This window comes from Venturia canescens, chromosome 1 (genome assembly GCF_019457755.1).
Source record: "Venturia canescens isolate UGA chromosome 1, ASM1945775v1, whole genome shotgun sequence".
In the NCBI taxonomy this organism is placed as follows: Eukaryota; Metazoa; Arthropoda; class Insecta; order Hymenoptera; family Ichneumonidae; genus Venturia; species Venturia canescens.
Genome location: NC_057421.1, coordinates 17692856 through 17715396, shown reverse-complemented (window position 1 = coordinate 17715396; position 22541 = coordinate 17692856). Strand labels below are relative to the sequence as shown.

Below are 22541 nucleotides of genomic sequence, written 5' to 3'. Positions count from 1 at the left end.
ATTTTGATGAAAAATTGAGGAGCTTATGGACTCATTTCGTTGCTAATTCGAGTGGACTCGATAGAATAAAGTTCGAAGTGAAATTTTCACGATCCTCCGCATGAAATAGCTCAGCTAGAGGCCAGGTTGCACGGCTCAGCCTCCCGTTGGCGTATGCGGTTCTTGATGTTGCAAATTTCATCGATCTTCGATATTTGGCAATGGGCGTCTTTCCAGCACTGTTCGGCTCTCGGGCTAACACATCGCCGCACACGTTTGCGATTTCGATTTAGGAATTAATATCGCTTCACCGATTTCGATTCCGCACGGGGCTATAGGATGCGGCGGTATATAAAGACGGAAAGCTGCATGTGATTACGTCACTCATCGGCTATTAGGGGAGAAGCTTTCTCGCGACCTATATCGATTTCCCGTCGACCATCCTCGACGCTGCGTTCCTTCCTCTCGCCCTCAGCCACTCTACATTGCTGTTACAACTCCACTGTCATCCCTTACGTTCGTGTGACACAAGGTGAAGCCTTACCGAATAATGCATCTACACCAGCACCTGTGGATGTGCGCGCGAAATTGCTTAAAACTCATCGAATAAATAGCTCGCTCGTTTCAACCTTTCCGAATCACTCCCGCATTTATTTTTTCCAATTTTTCATATTTTCTTGAGAAAATCATTATTTTCATAAGAATAGAAAATAAAATGAAAATAAGCAAATAAATATTACAAACAAAATCGAGGCTAGGGCCACCAAACATGTGCGGGAATGCTGAAAACATGTCCAGGAAAGTGAGAAGATTTCACTGAAAATTTTGATTGTTTCTCTGAATAAGGCGAACAAAATGAATCGGATTGATGACAACCGAATGTTCAGCATCTTAACAATTGAGATAAACGATCGACAAAATGAACTGTCTTTGTGAAGTTATTGTGGATGTAAAACTATTATGATGAAAATAAATTTCCATGGAACCAGAAAACTGGGCTTGAACTTTACTATTTTTTTTTATCTATTGATTCCCACGTGAATTGACGTCTCAGTACATACGCGAGGATTAAAAATGCAGGTTTTACTTGTCACAAAAAATCGGTAAGGAAGGAAAATCGTCCCGGATGTAAAACGTCAAGAGGCGACGTTTTCTTCGTGTCCTAACAATCCCGTAGAACTTTATTTACTTCTTCGTTATTATATTCCGTTAGATTATACAACTATACAAAAGAATCGGAGGACAGACCGTTACTCTGACGAAAAACGGTCTAACCTCACGAACGATTAAACCGCTTTTCGTTCTCACTATGTACGTGTAGATCCATACCATCTCAAATCTCCCACGGTCGTGTCTTTTGTGCCCTAATGTGCGTTATAGTCTCGACACTTTCTCTCTCCCCATCCAGCCGTGTTATCCAAATGTTCAGCTACTCAGGCGAATAATACGAATGTTTGCATTCCTTCTTTCCATAAAAAAACATTTTTTTACATTTTAATCTTATTCGACATGAATTTTACTGTCTTTTGTTAAAAAATTTAACTGCATTACGTCACATTTATTTTCACGTTATTTACTGAGAAATATTTCATATAAATATCTTCAGTCTTTTCGTGCTGGGGATAATTTTGCTTCACTTTCGTTAATTTCGTGTTTCAGAAACTCGCACAAAAGCTCAGTAACAATGGCTGAAATTTTCTTTTGTTTATTTATCGTCAATACAAAAATTTTGTCGATATCGTCGATGATATCGAAGCTCTGATTTTGTGAAAAACATTCGTGGATTGTTACTACGATACGTGACGATCTTGATGAACGATAAAAAAAACATTTTGACCTAAGAAATACATTTTTTTCTCAAATCTGTTTACAGTATAATGGATTGAGCGATGGGAAGTGACAGTGCAGAAAGACGACTGCGATAGCGAGAAGATGGAGCCTCCGTTAACGAGTAAAGTCCTGCGAGCCCCGAGCCTGAAAAGGGGTCAGGAGAATGTCAGGATTCAGGACAGGGTGAGTCTCCGATTCCCATTCCTGGTCATTATAATCAACTCAGAAACATTACGAGCTTTCAATGACGCTGAAGTTTGCAACGTTGGAGTCCAACGAAATGAAGGAAAAAAATATTTGTGATTCACCATTTTTTGGTTTCATGAATCATTGATGTGGGTTGAAAAATTACGAATTGCAAATTCGGCAGGGAAAAAGATTGGAGATTTACTGGTATTATTCGAGTTTTTTCAGATCATTTCGTTGGACTCCAACGTTGCAAGCTTCGGTAACGTTGCAAAACGATAATTTAAATCTCGAAATAAAAGTTTCAATGAAATAAACACATCGATGATAATGTATTCGATAAATTGCTATAAACAGTGCACACTGCATTCTAATTTTCTCGCGATACAAACAGCATTAATAGAGCAATTAAGTTTAATTTATGGGGAGTACGCGTAAAAGCTGGAGCCTGGCGCTCGAACATCTCTCTCGCGCAATAAAGAAAGTGCACAAAAACTCAATTTTCATGTAACAATGTATTTTATCTGCATAGTATTTAATAATATACATTTATATCGTAGTTCAAACGCGAGATGCGCCGTTTCTTCAGAAAATTAAGCCGCGTTTGTCTTATGCGCCAGCACGCACGTATTATATACCGTAAAAAAATACGCGTGCATCATACACACATTCTGTTTTATTATAATCATATATACACGTGAATTTAAAAAAGATTTTCTCATTAACGTGTGCAGCATGCCTTTACGAGACGTCAAGAGGGATCATGAAACACTCGTTTTTTAAGGAGTATTTGTCAGCTCGATCATCCGATCAATTACACAAAAATAACCGCGCTCCCGAATACGAAGAGCGTTAAAAAAAAACCACGACTTCGGTAGCACTACAGTCTAAAGGTCAATGAATGAAATGAGACATCTCGATTTAACATATGGGAAATATTTAAAGATGTTTCAAGGAGGGTCTAGTGACCGAAGATTCGATGACTCCGTCATATATGACGTACCAACAGCCTTAATTCTATTCTTTTTTTTATCAGGCTTCTTTCTACGAGTCAAATTTTTCATTTTAGTATGTGATTGATGTTGAGTCACAGGTGCAACCGAAATAATGAGTTTTCTCGTTTTCGATAAATTTAATGGTTTCACACCATTTACGTATCATCATATTCAATTATGTAACTCATTTTAAATTTAAAAAAAAAAACTTGTCGAAAACGACCGGCGTGAATTGATCATTAGTGCTGAACGTTAGCAACAGTTTTGTTTTTGGTTAATGACCAAGTTACGAGGTAGCATCGTTTGACTAATAGAGCTACAAATCAGAATCGAGCTTACATTATCATAGTTAATTTGTACAGGAAATCGCAAGGAAAGACTCAGAAACGAGTATTCGAATGATGAAAAAGGAACATGACTTTGGATAAAAATAGTCACGTCTTCGGTACCTTGATCTTTTGCAGATTTCAAGCGATCTTGACGTTTATTTTAATTAGCAATTAGTCGAAATAGAGATGAAATATAACTCAATAAAAATTCACATTGAGCGGGTTATCCAAAAATTATTTTTGGTTTCTGTCATTGAGAAAAAAAATTCATTGGAACAACGAAATGTGGCATTACGTGGTGCCAATGAAATATATGATCATCACAAAGTTAAGGGGGTCACCCCACGTGGCAGCCGGATTTTTTGGGGTTTTTTCGCGTATGGAGAAACCCATAGCAGGTTTCTCCATGGTCTCCACGATTCCTGGGCATCAGTTTATCTGAGATCAGAAAACCAATGAGCGTTTTGATTTGTAAAGCAGTGGCTATCCCCTGAACTAAAATTATCCAGAAATATTGAAAATCAAAGGATTTTCGCGCTTCGAAACACAAAATTTCAGTTTTCAAAAATGTTTTAAGATAAACGTTGCAGTTGAATGAAGAAGACTCTTCCAATAACATCAATTGTTATTGAATCAACAATTTTTTTCTCACTGTACTTCTTTAATTGAATTTTGCAATAATTGACCGATCGCGAGTCTTTCCGCATAGATGAAAGTTTACCTCCGAATATGTCAGTGCTCAACTATCCTCGTTAACCCGGTACGCTTTTGAAGTAGCTAACTGAAGTGGTTGATCGATAAATGAGCGCTCTATTTTACCAACGAAGTAGCTACCGACGAGAACGTTACAGATCGTCAAGCTTACGATATAATCACGCAATGTCGTCGGTACAACCGTTTGCAGGCGCCCTCCTCTGTCCCAACGCGAAACTCGTTCGTTGACTGACGCACCAACTTATCTACTCCGCTCTCGCATGTCCCATAAAACTTACGGCTATCCCGGATATTTGATTGACGAGCCGATGTACGATTGATTCGCTGTGCTCATAAACCATTTACGAGTCACGATTAATGGATCGCGAAACAACGATGCAACGCTCTTGGATTTTCGGTTTATTCTTTCACAATAGCCAACGCTCGCTCGGACACTATTTCCTTGACACTTTTGTTTACAGCCTTTTTATACCGTTCACAATTTCGTGCTCATTTCATTTGATCGCTTTCATCTGAATTTATCTCCTTGAAGTGCACTTCGACCATCGACGTATCTTGAGGCATAAAATTTGACGAAACTTCATTAATTCGTGTATTTTCAACTGGGTTTCGAGTTCGCCTGGATCGTTGAGTTAGGCTTGAAAGAAGGTCGTGAACTCGTTCGCTTTGGAGTATCCTGCCCACTCGCATCAATCTTTCTCGATGGATAAAATAATAAAGCGCCAGTCAGTCGTCTAATTGTATCTCTGGCGAAATTAGCATTTTAAAGAATGGAATAAAATACTGAACAAGGTTAAAGTCGGATTGATTCGATGTGAAATATCCCACACTGCACACGCTGAAACGATGTTTCTCTTCATCAATCACGTTATTCCACCCACGCATTCACTTTAATCTCTCCTTCCAAAATATATGTCATTATGAGTGAATTTTAACGTAGGAAGATTGTGTGTGCGTGTGTGCGTCACATTCGCGGATTGGTAACGTCCGTTGCAGCAGTCGTCGAAAGCCGTGCGACGGTGGCGAGCGCTAATTGAAGCGGTGGAATTCCGGGCTCGCGGAGAAAATTTTGAAGGTGTTTGTACCTTCATTCTCAAGATCGAGTCAACAAGGATGCTTCGCAATTAATTTCAAGAGCGATTGGACAGAGACCCGAATTTAAATGACCCACCGAGGCACTCGGAGCTCTCATGGCTCACGATACTTCGTGAGCTGAGCAAACGTATCCTCGCTCCAAATAAATAAAGCAAATTAACGGTTACACAATTGAGAGCTTTTGCTAGACGAAGCGAGGCTGCGAATATCAATCGTTGGCCACATTTCTAAAGCCTTATTTTTAGCTCGAACAAAAAATCAAACATTCAAACACTTTTATTGATTGTGCGTCGAACAATGACCATCTCGTTGTACTCTGTCCCCGAGGTCCCCAGAGACAAAGGTATAAACCATACGCGTGACTTCCTGTACCACATGGACTAACGGTATACGATCTATCGATGCTTTCTTTCTACCATCCCACCGTTTTAAGCTCAAGGTGACGCGAACCGTGCCGCGATAGGGTCATTCATTTGGAACACCTGCAGTTCCGTACTCGTGCACGAAACGCACAATAAACTTGTCGTCCGAATTTCATCGATTCTCGTGACACGTGAACACGGAGAAAACGGATTCGTCTCGTACAGTAAAGAATATATATTATTTTTCAAGAATTTTCAAAGTATTTAGCTACCGCGATTACAAACAGCATAATATTTTTTGAATTCTGCTATTTTTTGTCCTTTGAATTTCAAACAGCTTTATGTGCATAGCAAATAGTGATGCACGTGAGGACTATATTTCGTTTTATTTTCGAGTCTTATTCATCAATGACGCTGAAGTTTGCAACGTTGGAGTCCAACGAAATGATGTAGAAAACCCTCCAATAATTCCAGTGATTCTCCAATTTCGTTCTTGTCGAGTTTGCAATTCGTAGTTTTTCAACCTGCATCGATACTTCGTAAAATAAAAAATTGGTGAATTACAGATGTTTTTTTATTCGTTCATTTCGTTGAACTCCAGCGTTGCAAACTTCAGCGTCGTTATTCATCATGTCAGACTAGCTCTTACTGATAAGTGTCAATGTATTATATATATCACAAATTTTCACTGTGAGCGTAGTAAATTCTACGATAAATACACGAATATACACCGAATACTTGCGACATTTTACCATACATGTAGTTTTTTTTCAGTTTTTCTCGAGCATACTTTACAATATAAACATCTGAAGTGACTGAAAATATTTTTTACTATGCTTATAGAGAAAAAGACTCTTGAGTCTTTTGAATAAAAGGTATGGGTACTGGTCTTTTTATTACGGTGAGTAGAACAATTCTTATAACTGCTCTTCGAATTAATACTGCAATCCAGTACGTATATACTGTCCTCGAGATACTATATTTTTAGTACTTTCCTCTATAATTTTCGGCCTCGTTTTCTCCGTGAAGCAGCGTGCATTTGTCTCATTCTTTTAACAATATTTTCGTTCATTCTTTAGAGCTATTTCTAAGCTCCGAATCAATGTCACACAATCCTCAATGTTTTCCACTATCCAAATCTTTGTATTCGAATGTTTCCAACAATTTTTATTTTTATAACATCGAATCGTCAAAGATAGAAATAATATTCGAACTTTTATCTTACTTTGATTTTGACTCGATTCAACGAACAAATAGTATTTTCACTTCGTCCCTTCATGTTCTATAACATTTGAATTATTCGCGGCTTCCCTCGAGAGCTTGTTAGCGCCCATACGATGTTTTCTCCCCAGCACTTTGAATGACGCGTTTTCTAAGGGTTGCTGAACCTTTCAGCCCTTATTACATTTATATGGCTAGTTGGGATAGTCCACAGGTCGATCGTTACTCAGGCACGACGTGGCCGCGCCTTCGATTATAATTACACACGTCCTTTTTACTACGAGTCTGTATGGATAGCGTCCACCAGTGGAGAGAGCATGGCCACCGTTACTTCCAATCCCATCTCATCGGTAATAGTATACTCCGAGCCTTCCCGCATCATAATAATAACAATAAGAAAACCTTTCTTTCCATTTCTGACCGAAAAAATTGCCTCTATGAAGCCTGGAAACGGTATTAACAATTTCAGTTCCAGAATCGCAAATCATTTTTACGTCACGAAGTTCCTTTCTCGTTCGACAACGAACGAATATTGATTTAACATTTCCTGCTTGAAAAAATCGTATTTCCAAACAAGGAAAGAAATTTGCTCATCGTAATCAAGCAATTATTTATCATAATTTTTCTTATTGTAATAACGAAAAGTGATGAATTTTTAATAATTCGATAATAACTGGGGCATTAAAAACTATGGACGATCTCGCGTTGAGAAGAAGATTGAGTTAAGAAATAATTCAAGCAAACATGAGAACACACTCGGGGAAAGTGGAAATTACAAATTTTTCCAAGTGTCGTAACCGACGAATTCGATGTTTAAAATTATTCTTGATTGCATCGAAAAACATTTGCTGTTTTTTTTTTTTTCAAATCTTGAGAAGAATTCTCGAGAATTAGTGACACCCACGTTTCGCGACCCAGAGAAAACGCAGATACGTTTGTCCCTGTACGAGCTCTACAATATCGAAATCGAAATGAAACACGTGGGCTGATATTCGGCGGAGCTCAATTTTTTTCTCTCACACTTTGCCTTGTGTGCACAAATTTACAACCCGACTGCGACCCACACTCGTTCGAATTAATTCGTACACGAATGAAGCTCTCTCACTCACGGATACACGCACATTGTTGCGAGATTTTATTCTCACTGTCGCTGAAAATGTGAATGTTAATTACTCCCGCTATCTCACGTCTCATGATTCGTATCAATGATCTTAGACTCAGAATAAAATTTCTATATTCATCCACTTCGATATTAAACCGCTGTAAATGCGTCGGAATTTATCGGATCAGGAAATTCACGAAACTATTCACTTAACTGTGGAGTTAAAAGCTTCGTGCTCCGTCAATCGTTCCACTGGGGCCATTCGCACATTTATACAACTTTCGTGTTCGTGCTATTTCGTAATTTGAAAAAAATCGTATTTATATTTCGCTAGGACACGTGCACGCGGAAGCAGGTATAACGGCGAGAGTATCAAATCATCGCTGGCACTCGATTACGAACGAGAGTTTTCTTGCGTCCAGCATCAAGAAATTGGGTCAAAAAATCACCTGGTAAAAAGGTGCATTAAATCTCAACTATTTCTCCTAGTTTTAAACCTTCACAAAGTTGAACTCCAGTTCCGAAGAGCATAGCGGAGACACCCACAGGGTGTTTCACGGATACGCAGGTGTTTAGTCACGGAAGGCGAGGTGAAGAAGGAAAGAAGAAAGATGGAAACACACGCGGAGAGAAGAGAGAGTGGGGTAAGCTCGAACGTCACGAACAACAGCGTGAGCGCGCACCTCAGCAATCAGTATGGAGCTGGCCGTCAGCCGCTGCCCTTCTCTCGCTCGATGTATGTCATTTTTTCCGGGATAAATACCTTTCGACATTTTCCAACGACCGATCGCGCTTTGTGTCTCGATTAACTAAGGATTATTGCAGCCACGTGTAGCAGGCGAATTCAGAGAAAATCGGTACAAACGCGTGTACGAAATACGATTCAACGAAAAATAAATGAATGTTGATACGAAGTTCTGTGGCTTTGAAGAAAGTGCTGTAAATTAAGTTGTTGCGGTGCTTTCGAAGGTATAAAAATATTGTGTCTGAAAGTGAAGTGCGGATAATGAGATTTGTCGACGTCGAGCGAGTTCACAGTCTTTTCATTGTTTTTCTCTTCCCTACTCGCCATTTCTCTCTCATTTTGCATTGTAATCCGCACGGATGAAAGTGCGAGACAAGATTAATTGATTCCGCCGTTGGGTCGCCTCCTGTGGGACCGGAAGTTGCTCGCTGCAGAGGCTCCTCGCTTCGCATCTTCAAATCCTCTTTGTATGTGCGGAAAAAATAGTACTCGGAGTTCATATGTGCCATTGTAACTATGCAACGATCTCTCGATGGCTCTCGTTTTTGCAATTTACATTAAACGTAATCTCTTATCTGGCTTCCGTGTTCAATTCGACCGCGTAATTTGATCGAGGGAATATTGTCTATTCATCAGTTTCACTCTGGTCTCATTAAATCGTTAAATTCCTCGGTAACCGATATTTTTTCCGAGTTATGATCGAAGCGGTATTATTAGATGAGCTTCGAATGTAACAGTGCAACGAAATGATCTGAAAAAAGCCTCCCATAATTCAAGTAATTCTCCAATTCGTTGCCTGTCGAATTTAAAATTCGTAGTTTTTCAACCCACATCGATACTTCATGAAATAAAAAATGGGTGAAATACAAATGTTTTTTTTCGTTCATTTCGTTGGACTCGAACGCTGTAAGCTTCAGCGTCGTGTCGTGTAAAGGAGCTGATATTTCATTGGGTTTTCTGGGTCATGAGCTTAAAATTCCTCGGAAACAATTTCATTCATCATAACCACAAATTTTTAGTTCAATGACCGGTGTTCGTTCATACATTCACGTCGCTCTCGTTCAGTACTTTGTAGTCAGACTCTGTGAGCCGATGGGTCGTAAATACTTCAAATATTGGCGACTTACGTTGCGTCTCGCCGGATCGCCTCGATCGTTTCCCAACTCAATCGTGTCGGTTATTCGATGGTCCATCATCTCCATAACTATTTGTTTGCTTCGATCCAGGAACAACCCGGAATAAACGAACTTGCATGTTAAGGCCTTACATACACTTGTGATGGGCTGGAAAATCGAAATTTTTTTATAAGATACTCTTCAAGTACAATGTCTGAAGAATATTCTCACGAAATTTCATAAAGATCGGAGCATTAGATTCGTAGCTATTTAAACGCGATTATCTCGGAATCGTCTTTTTTGAAAAATATACCTTTGCAGTGGAAACGATTACTAAATAACTATTAATCCGATTCATACCAAATTTATGCCTCTCATTTGTTATAATAATAGCTAGAGCCTGGACGAGGGATTTCGTATTTTGTTGAAAAAAAAAATTGTAACAAAAAAACCGAGAATTTAGCACCTCAAAAAATGAATTTTTTTTTAAAACTGTCGCCATTTTTTTTTAGACCAAAATTTTTACGAATCCTTCGTCCTGGCCCAAGCTGTTATTACAATAAATAAGTGATATAAATTTCGTATGGATCGGATTAATAGTTTTTAAGTTATCACGTCGATCGCAACTGATGCTTAAAAAAAGGTGCTAATGGAATACAGCTGGAGTAGCGCCATTTTGAGAAATTTTTTGACGAAAAAAATTGTACAAGTATTTAAGGCCTTAATTTTGGCTGTATATAGTTTCGGCGTGGGTTTCGGAGCCCGTCAAAGCGTCGGGGGATTGCGACCTTTTTCATGGCTTTGTCACGAACGAGTGTTCCTGTCAGGACCACTCGTCGGGAAATAAAGCGCAATCTTCATTCGCACACTTGTTTATGTTGCGTAATATTCAGTAGCCGAAAAAGAGCTTCCGCGTGCATAGTATTTCCAAACTCGACGTCAATTCCACCGTGTTTGTATGCAGAATAAAATTTTTTGATTACTCGAACGTTTGGAGTATTTGACTTTTGGATTCTTTCCTCAAAACAGATGTTTCTGATCTTTGAAAAAAAAAAAAGAAAGAAAAACAAAAACGGTATCCATTTTGACTCAGTTTTCTCGTAAAGCGTTTCAACCTTTCCTTTCGGTCCGTAACGGAATAAGAAAGTCAATCTCAATCGAAAAATCCGATGTACATTTCGACTTGTACGATTCGTCGGAGAAAAGTCGTGCACGCATTTACCATTTTCCTTTCTCTTAAAAGCAGTTAAGGCAAGAACTTGGAATCGAGTTTCACAACTGGATCTGTGAGATGGGAGCGGCTGGCCCATCGATATATACAGATCTGTAGTCATAAATGTGTACGGCACCCTGTTATTAGCCTTTGAAACTGCTCGCACCCAATGTCAATGTCGATTGATCTTTTTCGTTCCACGAGCAAGTGCTCTATCGGTTTTTATATCTCTCGCGTTCAGTAATACCCCCGGCGAGCGTTCATTGACCACGGGAACGTGTTTTTCTCGTTCACGATATTTGAAACAAGCCGAATCGAGTGAGAGAAATGTCGATTCTGTGGAAGTTTTAACGTTTTTCTGTTCTGAGCCCACTTTGCCAAAGTTTTTCAATCCTTTTGCTTCATTATTCTTGCACAGAGAATACATTCAACGCTGTTCGCTTTTTTTTTTATCAATTCTAAGATAGATCTTTTGTCGTTTCTATGCTAATATTTGTAGACTGTGAGTCATTTCCTACGTAATATTTGCTCGTACGATATTCGTGATTGTTTAACAAAACTGTCTGATAAACCGAAGCAAAAGACTTTACTCGAGATCATAAATTTTTTTTTTTTTACAACGAAACGAATTTCTCTTGACATCAGATTAAATCTATTTCGACTGCACATTGATTTATGGAGCTACGAATATTTGATGTTCAGTATCTTTTAGCTCGTGCTTCCGAACATCAATTGTGTCGTTAAAGAGCGATTGGGAACTTGATTTCTTCTGAATATTCCCCCCATCTCCGCATTCGTTCAACAAGGCGAACTATACTTTGTTAATCAATTTTATGCGATGGTCATAAATTATAAATTTCTATACAATTCAATCCGTTCGAAATACTTGTTCAAGACAAATGAAAATTTGGTCGAAGCGAACGTAACAATTTATTATACCCTGTAAACACTGAATTCGTTGATAAAAGAAAAGTGTTCAGAGAATGAAAAATTGGCTTGGGCACAGCGAAAGTACGGAGAACACGAAAAGATTGATGAACCAACAGTTCGGGGAGCGATTTTAAAATAAAATCGTAAAAATTCAATAAAGAGTTTGAAACGACGTGAAATATTGGCACCGAGGATTTGTCTGACCAAGCACGATACTTAACTACTGTGAGTTGTGTAGGTGAAGTATCCAGCTGAAGAGGATCGATTCATTGCTTCGCCAGCGTTTTTCCTCGAGCTTGTCCGCCGTATTACAAATTCGTTTTTTGGCAAGTGTACACGAGCAGTCTGACTCTCTCGAAGGCTTTAAATCGAGTTCGTACAGAGTGGCGGAGAAGGAAGCAAGCGGGGCCGAAAAAAGAAATGTCTACGACGGAAGAACTCGGTGAGGAAAAATAAGTGTGCGTGGATGAGCGAGTGTTTGTGAGAACGAGGATCTACGAGGCTCACTCGGTCTAGAATCGAGCAGGAGAAGTCAGCTGCAAAGAATCCGACGGAAAAATGGCACTGATCGGTCCAAAAAACAGTTCTCCCGTCGTACGCGACAAGGAAAATATTCCAGCTTATAACGTATGTAATAATCGTCGTTCAGCATCTATTTCCATGTATTCATGAACGCTTTTTCACAAATTGCAAACTAGCGAACATTTTCATTGCTTGAATTTAGATCGAAATTTTTATTTTTTTTTTAAATCATTTTTTCTCGTGCTTCCTCCAATTGAGACAAACCGGAACGCACATACGACGTCGATAATTTCTGAAACTCTTGATTCAATAATTTTATTCGCATTAATGACTAACCTCCTAACCCAAATGTTGATCATATCATTCGACATTTGCAGGATTTTTGTCCGTCCTATTTACTTGACTCTTATGATTGCGGAACAGCACGGCCAATCTGTTAGTATTTATCGCTCAAACCAGATTTATTATTCGTTACCGGTAGCGTGAATCTAGTTTGTCGTTTTATCAAGTTACACAGAGACCGAGATAAAAAGAGGATTTTCTCTCGGTAGCTTTGCATTCCCATTTTTCGAACGAACAAATATGCGCAGAGCTGCGGAAGAGCGCCGGTTCAAACATCGAGAAACTACAATCGATACGTCGATAACTTGGTAATCAGAAGGTCGTATTTAGAATAATTTGCGTATAGGAACTCGTCGGATAAGTCTTTTCCACTGGAGGCAGTCAATAAACGTTCAGCCGGATTTATATCTATACTCGATGCTTGTTTGCTCATACACATATAGGCGTACCTAACGAGATAACGATATCTCGTTTAACCCACTAACTCTGAGCTACCAGCACTCGCAGCAGATACTACTGCACTTCTGTGTTTGCACATACATTTGGCACGTGTGCACGCTCGACTTCGTGTGCATTTGTATCGCCTCGAGCTTGCAATTCGTGTGCGCGCGACGTTGACGATTTCTCGGAGCATATTGTTGAAACTTAAATTTTGAAAAGCTGCCAACCGCGCGTATTGATTCCTCGAATTTTTATCGGTTGAAGTACATGGAAATAACGTCTGTCACGTTTCGGATAATATTTCAGGAAATTGTCTTCTTCGAAAAAAACTCGATTTTTTTAAACTTACCAAATCAGCAGAAGCATACAACGAAGATTGTTTATTCGGATGACAATATTCGAGTCGGTTTAAATATCAAAGCAGGCATTGAGACGTTCGCACTGAAACGTCACTCAGAATAAAAAGCATTGGAGTTTTTAGAGTCGGTACATTCCTTCGAGACAGAAGTATCAACTTTTGTATTTTCAAAGCATGAGCATCCATTTAGAGAACGTTTGAGCTCGCACAATTCAAAAATACTTTTTAAAAATCATGAACGAATATTGTCAAAGAAAACTGTCACGTCACAGTCGATTTGGAGTCAATTTTCTGTGACTTGAGCCCTCCCACATTGATCGATTTTCACACATTGTGGTTCAATGACTCATAAAAATACGCGCTCATTCTGAGATTTTACTTCGTTGCAGTCATTTTTTCGAATACTCTATTCGATCACCGTGTTGTGAATATGCGAACAAGAATAAGGACAAAACGGTTACGAAGGTTTGGGTCTCGGACATACGAAAGACAGGAGAAGCATGGAGTTGGTTAAGGGAGGGGAAGAGAGAGAGAGAGAGAGAGAACTCGTTGTGGATTACAATTGCAGGGTTCTGTGACACTCGGTTTTAAGCTTGGAGAACAAACGAGGTTGTGAATACGTCAGACGCTGCTATATCGAATATTCACACGTGCACTATGCGCGATATACAAACTGTGATTTGTTCCTTTTGCAGAGATAATTTATAACAGCTAAGGCAATGACAGTTATACGCCATATTTACGCCTACGAGGGTGCGTTCGCGTGGTCGTGTACATCGGAAAATGATTATCTTTATCTCATTTATTCCAATCGAATAATTTTCGATAGTTCATTCGCGTCACGGATGAATAAATTCGATCAATTCTCTCATCATCGCCCTGGAAATTACCTTCGTCACAAAGGGTTGAAAAAAATGATTTTATGTTCCGTCTTTCAAACAGAACACCTCGCGATTCCGTTATAATTGGATTGCTAATATTCTGTAGGGCTGCAGAGTCTAACAATAAGGCGATTGCCAACGTCTTGGCATTCCACCCATATTCGCACTGTCAGCATTTTCCCCATCAATTCTGCGCTACAGCGCGAACCCCTGAGGGCACAAAATCATATTCCGATCCGTGATGGAAAGGATCGGGAATGGAACCAATTATGAACAGTTGGAGCCTCATGAATTGTGATTTGAAATTATTCACCGTTTTCACTACTGTGAAAAATATCGAAAAGTTTCTTTATTACCGCATTAAATTCTCCACCCAATTATCCGCATTTTGGCGAATTTAGTATTCGTGACAATACGAAATTTTCCGGTGCCTGGACTTTGCAGCTTGTAAATATAATAAAAATTATAGAAATTGAATCGATCCCATTTAATTCGTTCTAGTTTTTTGTAAATCGAAACAATTTCGTCAACTAAACGAAAACAGTTTGCTCTTGTGTATTTTTTAATTGAAATTTCGCGTGCATTTGGTTCATACGTACGTGTGACTGTTCAGACTATTAATTTTCTTTTCCAACTTTATAGCGTCATCAAATTGATACACGGATTCGTTGGAAGCCGAGTTTACCTGCGACTGAGCTTGAAAGAGCTTAACGAATGCGATAGTTTTTCTTTTCTCCAGATGAACCGCTGCTTTTTCTCTGTCCGATAAGAGATAAACCTTAACGGTTCTCACTCTTGCCAGCAGCAATGTTTGGATTACCGGTGGAACCCGAATGAACTGTTACTCCGCGCGGTTACAAAGCTCCCGCAGAAATCGTAATTCGCCGTATCACACACCTATGAGTCCACGATTTTTTACCGACATTGCCAGTTTTACATTGATCACGCTGGTATACGTCGAAGTAATTCCGTCGAATAATTCCAAGGATTTACGAGCAAACGCACCAATTTGTATTGTGCATTTGAAGCTTTAACGCGGCCAAACTTCGCTTATTTTCTCTTTTCTTCGTTAGCATCTCCTGCTCCGTTCGAGTCTATCGCCTCACGTGCGAATTGCGTGCACTTGCAAGCAATTTCAATGCGAATCGTGATACGGCGATGCGTATATCCATATAGTGCTGTATACGTAGAGATCTAAATGATACTAGCGCTGGCATCAGAGCTATGTAATTGCCGGAGAACGAGCGCAATTGCCTCCGTGCTCTCGTATTACGCGAACGCAATTAGCAATCACTTCAAAAATCTCTATATCACTGTAGCAACTGTAATTTTATGCACAAACTGTGCACGCAACAGCATCGATGTGCTCATTTTTTGGAAAGGAGAGGATGGGATTGGGTTATAAGGTTTCACGAGAGAAAAACTCTCGCTGAACACGACTTTTACTCAGTGATTGAACATTTTAAAGGCGGTCACTCCGTGTGGCAGCCGCGGATTTTTTGAGGTATTTTCGCGATTTTTTTACGGAGGAAAAAAACAGACTTTTGAAATTTGAAGGGGGTTTATTTATTGGTATTTCATCTCTATGATGGAATTTTTCAACTCTGATATCTCCGGTAGATTCGGTGTAAAACTACTCCACAGGGACCCATATGTTTCTTCATGGTGTCTCCATAGTCCCTGGGGATTGGTTAATCTGAGATGAAAATATCAAAGAACGTTTTGATTTGTAAAACAGTGGCTATTGCCTGAACTAAAATCCTTCAATTTTTAATATTTCTGTATGATTTTAGTTCATGCGATAGCGACTGCTTTTTACTAATCAAAACGCAAGATATCGGAATTAAGGATATTTGGTACAATGTTGCCATGCTAAACCATGCTAAAAACATAAAAAATTTCAAATAATGATCAGAATTTTATAAAATTTGTTGAACATATTCTTTAGTGCCAAATTTGACAATACAAATTTTTTAAGATTTTTCTTCTGTATAGTTATCGAGTAAATTACTAAAGTTCACGTGTAATCGGAAAGCAGGCATTATGGATAAAACGCATGCATAAATACACTTTTTATAGAATTCGCTTTTGTAAAATATATACGATAAATAAGTAAAGTTCATTCTGTCTCTCTCATACTCACCATTTGCTCTCTCTCCAACTCTTGAGCTGCAGACCCTTCGTTGTACCCCCCCTCCGATAATCCTTATCTACATACGACCCTACGGCATTCATTCCTCAGTGCAAGAAGGCGTGAGACACAAACTTTTGAGAAATAATTTTTTATAGAAGTCACATTCATTCCATCTCTCTCATACTCGTCAATTGCTCTCTCTCTCCCCCTTTCCCTCTCTTGACCTGCTGACCCTTCGCCGACTCACCATACGGCCCTACGGCGCGCGGCTTCCCCCTTGCCCCTCTCGAGCAGTCGTAGGCCCAAAAAATCCAGCTGCCACAGGGGATGACCCCCTTAATTCCAATAAAGTAAAAATGAAAGATTTCCTATGGAAAAGCTCAAGAAAACGATGAATTTGATAGGTCTAATTTTGAAAAATTATTTCTCTTCGTGGACATTCAATGTCCTAGAATCTCCTTCGCCACGTTTCTGAGCACAACTCTGGAGTACGCGGGAGGGTTGGACTCTCGAATTAAAACGTTTCTACCGCGGTCTATTCTATTATCACGTCTCGGTTTAATTACTTCCATGGAATGAATAATCCTCCCCTTTTGTGTTGTTCTATTTCTCGTAATGAACTTGTGTGGATTACATCGTAAAACGGTCTTTCTTTCCCGTATTTTCTAAAAAACAAAGTGTGCAATATCCTGCGGTACGAATCGCACAAAAGAAAGGACACTCCGTGCAACTGTCGGACAAGGAACTCGCTCTGGTTTGCATAAGGAGCGTCCCTTTCCCATGCTTCCCCCTACATTTTCTTTTACTTCATTCACAAATGAAGAAACTTTAAAGAAATGAGCAGGATGACGAGTAAACCGACTGACCTACAAACGAGTCTGCTTTATTTTGAAACTTTTATATTTCATTTTATTTGTTATGAAAAAGTTGTTTTTTTTTCTTTTTTTTAATTTCATGCAGAAATGAGAATCCAATTGAATATCCTGCATTGTTCGAGGTCAAATCAATGAAATGGAATAGCCCGTTCGACTTTATTTATCGTTGTGTCTACCGCTCAAGTACACATTCAGTAATCGCAACTTCCCGTTACGGGCTGTGCCTGTATTTTTTCGCACTTTGCACTCGCCCGTTAATAGTATGTACATCGACGTATACATAGATTTGTGCTAAGAAGTTGAACGCGATATCGCACATTGCGCAAAAGATTGCAGTGGGAGATGGGAGAATGCATTCTCGAGAGCGTAGGACCTCCATGGACCGATTACAACTCTCTCGAGTGCTAATTATTCCGTGCTTCGTTACAGCCATAACCATGTTCATCGACGACCTCTCGCAAGCACCCGAACAAATCGATTGAATTCTCTACCGGTACATTCATTTTTATACATCGCATATATTATACTCCTGATACGATATCGAACCAATAATTACAGCTGCGCGATCTCGCGATGGATGAGTTATTCTGCCATCGCAAATCTCAAAGCTTATTATCAAATAACGAATTATACTTATTAATTACGATTCTTTATCGATTCTTTATTGCGGTGCTCATAATTTACAGGTACTTTCATGAGATAATTGTAACCTATACGAGCTCGTCTCATGAATCGTGTGTTCGCAATCGAAATCAAAGTGGAACGTGAACGATACTGGTCGCTCGAAAATCAGCTGTCTTTTTGTTCCTGCTGTTTTCAAATCCTTCTGCGTATAAAATCAGACGTTTTGTACGGACTACTTCGACGGAATTCGATCCATCGGCTTCCTATCGAATTTACCGAGTGTTAAGGAAGTTCTCGCGAATCTAATGGGAAATCAAAAATTCCAACTTTAAGAGTTGAAATTTGGAAATATGCTAGAAATATACGGCGTGCATCTATTCCCGGAATTATTGTAGGATCTACCGTCTAGTTTTCGAGAAAACAATTAACGAAAATCACATTTTTTTAAGGGTTATACACAGGCTTTATGGCAGGCACACTTCCTGTGCAACGATTTGGATTTCATGAAATAGCATCGCCTCCCAACTCTAAGGAGTCAAAAACGAGAATAAGAAAATAGAATGTTTTTAAATATCAATGATGTCTTGAGAAAGTTTTGTTATCGGTGAAAACGACTTGGGAATGGAAAAAGAAAAACACTTGTTTGAGGCTAACGAGTAATAGCGACACAAACGGTGGAAGGTTTGACAACACCATGCGAGCCCGCTGGTTTAAAATATAGATGTGCATACGCATATAAATAGAAAATGACTGTTGTCACATTTTGCTTGAAGATTTTTACTACGGAAGTATTTAAACCGCTATCATTGAATTAAAAATGTATCAATCTCAACAAATAAGTTACACATAATTTTAATAATTGAGAGAATAAATTTTAATCGTTTCTTTCATCACGAAAAGAGCAAAAAAGTTCAGTTGCTTTTTTGATGCATAAGCAACGCATGAACTCCCTTAAGTTTCTCTGTTTCCGGTTCACATTCGCACGTTCAATTGGCTCGCGATACACTTCGAGTTTCGTTTCATGATCCAGCACTTGCTAAATTGTTTTATTTTTGTGAACAAGCTTCTATCTGATTTATTACAAAATCAATTCAAGTTCAACAATAATGATGATCAGTCCAAGGCAAAAACGACAAAAATATATGTGTACAAATGCATGTACACGTAAGCCGGCAATTTACGCAGATAATATGGTTATCTCAGTTCGCACTGAACAAAATAGCAAAGAGTTTTTTATGGGACCAGATAATTTGCATTAAACCGTTTCTTGAAATAGCCAGCCCATCGCGGAGGTACAAAGTAGCCGCTCGTAATGCCCTAAGATACGGCCACTTATGTGCAAATTTATTTAATTTATATACATTTTTGCATTTATGTGCAAATTTTCTCTGCGTATCTAACGTTTATACACAGAAATGAATGCCTTATTGGTTGACAAGTTTAACGACATTGCTACCCTCGATCCCGCCACGTTAATCGCATTGGTCTTCGCCTATCATTTACTACTGTAACGATTAAACGAATTGCGTCGTCTAATGCGCTTGTATAGGACCGCGACTACAAAGCACGAGTGTTTTCAACATGAATCCATTATGATAATTTCCCTCCATCAAGGACATTACGAACTTTCCTCAAAGGCAATATCAACTGCGTACAAAATCATTGTATCGGTCGCGATGTTAGAAAAAATAAAGAACGTCGTCAGCGTTGTTTCAGTCATGAAAAAAACACATTTTGCATTTTTTTTTAATCCAAATAATTCCGAAGTTCTGAGTCACGTTTCTTCGTGGGTTTTGTTATTTTTTGTATTTCATAGTTATTTTCCTACAATTGTCTCATGAATGGACCAAAATGATCGTAAATAAAAGGTGTGAGTCAGCCGGATCACTCGACTTTTTTTCTTCGGCAAGGAAATTATAGAGTTTTCCCGCATAAAACTGAAAATGATTCAATAACCTTCGTGGCAACATTCAACGACCATTTTTTTTCAATGTTATTTTACTAACTTTAGAACTCCGAAGAGTATCAGGTGAGGCTTACAAACTCATTCCACCTTAACGGCCCAACGCATACACTCTGCATGCATGAGCTCCGGGAAACGTGTACGACGCACCCGATGTAACTGTACCAGGGTGCGGTTCCCTCTCGCTCTTTGAGCCCGTCGGAGATCTCATAACGGCTTAACGTCGTATCCTACCTGCTGGTGCTCCGCTCAATGACCCAACGCAATTCAACTCTTTCCTGCATATCAATAGAAGTTTGTTTGATCGATTATCCATAGTAACGACCTCGTCTAGTTTGCCAGTGCTTTTGTGCTATGTCTAAAGTTCAGAACTTTTGTCCCCCTCCTAGCATGGACTGTCACGATTCGATCACGATAATTAGAGACCTTCAACTTTCATCAATTGACAAATGAAGGGAGATTCAAGTTGGACGTTCGTGATTAATTTCGATCGATCTTGAAACTCTTTGATTTCGGAAGTGCTGCAATTTCGATTGCGTCATGAAAAGTACTGAGCGCCCGATCGTATGCAGAAAATAATATTTTCGACCTCGATTATCACATTAATCGTTTTAATTATCTCGTTTCTTTAAATGCACCCTGCCTGTTATCTCACAGACAATTTCAGTAATAGAAAATCAAAGGTATAACGACCGTCGAGCACGAGCGATTTGCGTTGAAAAAACGCTGATATCCCATTTTTCACGCAGACACACCCGGAAGTCTGTGGTAAAGGTACTTTTATTGCTCGCAATTATATTCGAAGCGTATCGGGCGTCGGGAGACTTGTAAATCCGAAGCGAAAGTTTCCGGCTGTGCAAGGAGAACCGGGAGCCTCTAGAACCAAAGCTAATCTCGTAGCTCCGGGATTGCATATTGCAACGGTCGCAAGTTAGTAAAAGCACAGAGAGTACGTCGCGTGTATGCGTCACAAACATACTCCCGTAAGTTGAATGCTCGCCTCTGTACACGGATTTTCGTGTTTGATGAATCAGATTTTCTCTTCAATTCATGACTCGTCAAAAGTTTATGAGAAAATTGTCAAAAAGGTAGTTTGAAACGCATTTTGAAAGTGGATAAAAAGCATCGTCGGAAGCAAGTGAAAGAAATCGATTCACTAAATACTGCTTTTTTTAATTGTCCCACAGTAATTTGTATTCGCCGAAAATGTAAATTTGTCGTCAACGTTTTGGGAGGTACTCGATTTTTTTTTTACCCCAGTGGAGAAAACATGATAAACATTCTGACAAAAATTCCGATGCCTCCGAAGGAAAAATCGTGCTTCAATTTCTGCAGGCTGAATTTTTTGTGTTTAACGAAAAAAAGATTCAAGTTTTGGAACGAGAATCCTAATGTCCAGCATTCTCAAAATATTTGACAATCTCTACAATCATTCTACACGATATAAGAATCTCTCGTCGGTCCGCACACCCATATGATGTGTGCCCAATGTTAATGTGTGTCCAAAATGACGCTAAAGTTTCCAACGTTTCAGTCCAACAAAATGATGCTAAAAAAACTAATAATTCCAGCAATTCTCCCATTTCGCTCTTGCCGAACTCGTACTTTTTCAGCCTGTGCACCGATGCTTCGTAAAATAAAAAATTGGCGAATCACAAATGTTTTTTTTCGTTCATTTCGTTGGACTCCAACCTTGCAAAACTTCAGCGTCACGAAGATATTGAAGATCGAAGCAGCGTACAAATTTAGCATGGAATTTCCCTTATATGTGTAGCTACACATTATGCCCCGTTACGGCTTGTATTGTTATCCAGTACTTCATGGAATACATAACGTTTGACCCACATACTCTGCTGAGATACGTGTGTAAAACTATCGCAACACGTAGTACTCTACGCAGTAGCAACCTTAATGCAAAAGATGGTGAAACGACGAAATATATACTGCCCTCTCTCTGTCTCTCTCTCTCTCTCTCTCTCTCTCTTTCTCTTCACACGTATATCTATTTTCGATGTCACACTTTTCAATAAAACATATACGCATGTATAAATATTCAGATATATACGTAACTTGTCAATAGCCCAACACGTCAATACGATGATACATAAAAATGCTATCGCATACGCATCCATACATGAATTGGTCGTTGGTTGGGAAGAAGTGGGTGCGAATAAACGACGTCGTACGTGGGTGCGAAAAATTTTGATCGAAAGTTGCTCAATTCCTCGATCGTTTTGGTGTCCTGGTCAGCATCGTTCTGTAGCATTGAACGTAACTTTTCTCTTGCAGACGTCTCGAGCTCGGAGCTTCTACATTCTTCTTGGTATTTTTCTGTCAAAAATTATTAATTTGATGAAATTTTTCTCAATTGTAAGATACAAAAATCGTGTGTCGTCCACTCCAGTTCTTCGTTCTCTGCCCTTTCCTGTCGCCATGTAAAAATCTATTTACAAAAACTTCAAAGAAAAATCGATTCTTCGTTTACAAAAAAACAGCTTCAGTATCACGCTCGAGTGAAAGGGCACTGAATGTAAAAACCATGCAACCACTCGTGATCGGTTTTAATGAACAGTCAATAAATTGAA

General features: G+C 39.1%; 1 protein-coding gene across 14 annotated transcripts in view; it reads left to right on the top strand.

Annotated features, from left to right (window-relative positions):
* Positions 1–22541, top strand: part of Wdr62 (WD repeat domain 62) — a 104055-nt gene that overhangs the window by 35484 nt on the left and 46030 nt on the right. For 9 of the 14 annotated variants that reach the window (XM_043433189.1, XM_043433188.1, XM_043433192.1 and 6 more), the window contains one exon: positions 1853–1992. In XM_043433189.1, coding sequence (XP_043289124.1) covers positions 1912–1992 — 81 coding nt within the window. In that variant the 5' untranslated portion in view covers positions 1853–1911. Of the gene's footprint in view, positions 1–1852; positions 1993–8502; positions 8783–11598; positions 12444–22541 lie in introns of those variants that run through there. The other 5 variants (XM_043433182.1, XM_043433185.1, XM_043433183.1 and 2 more) reach the window with 5 other exon arrangements.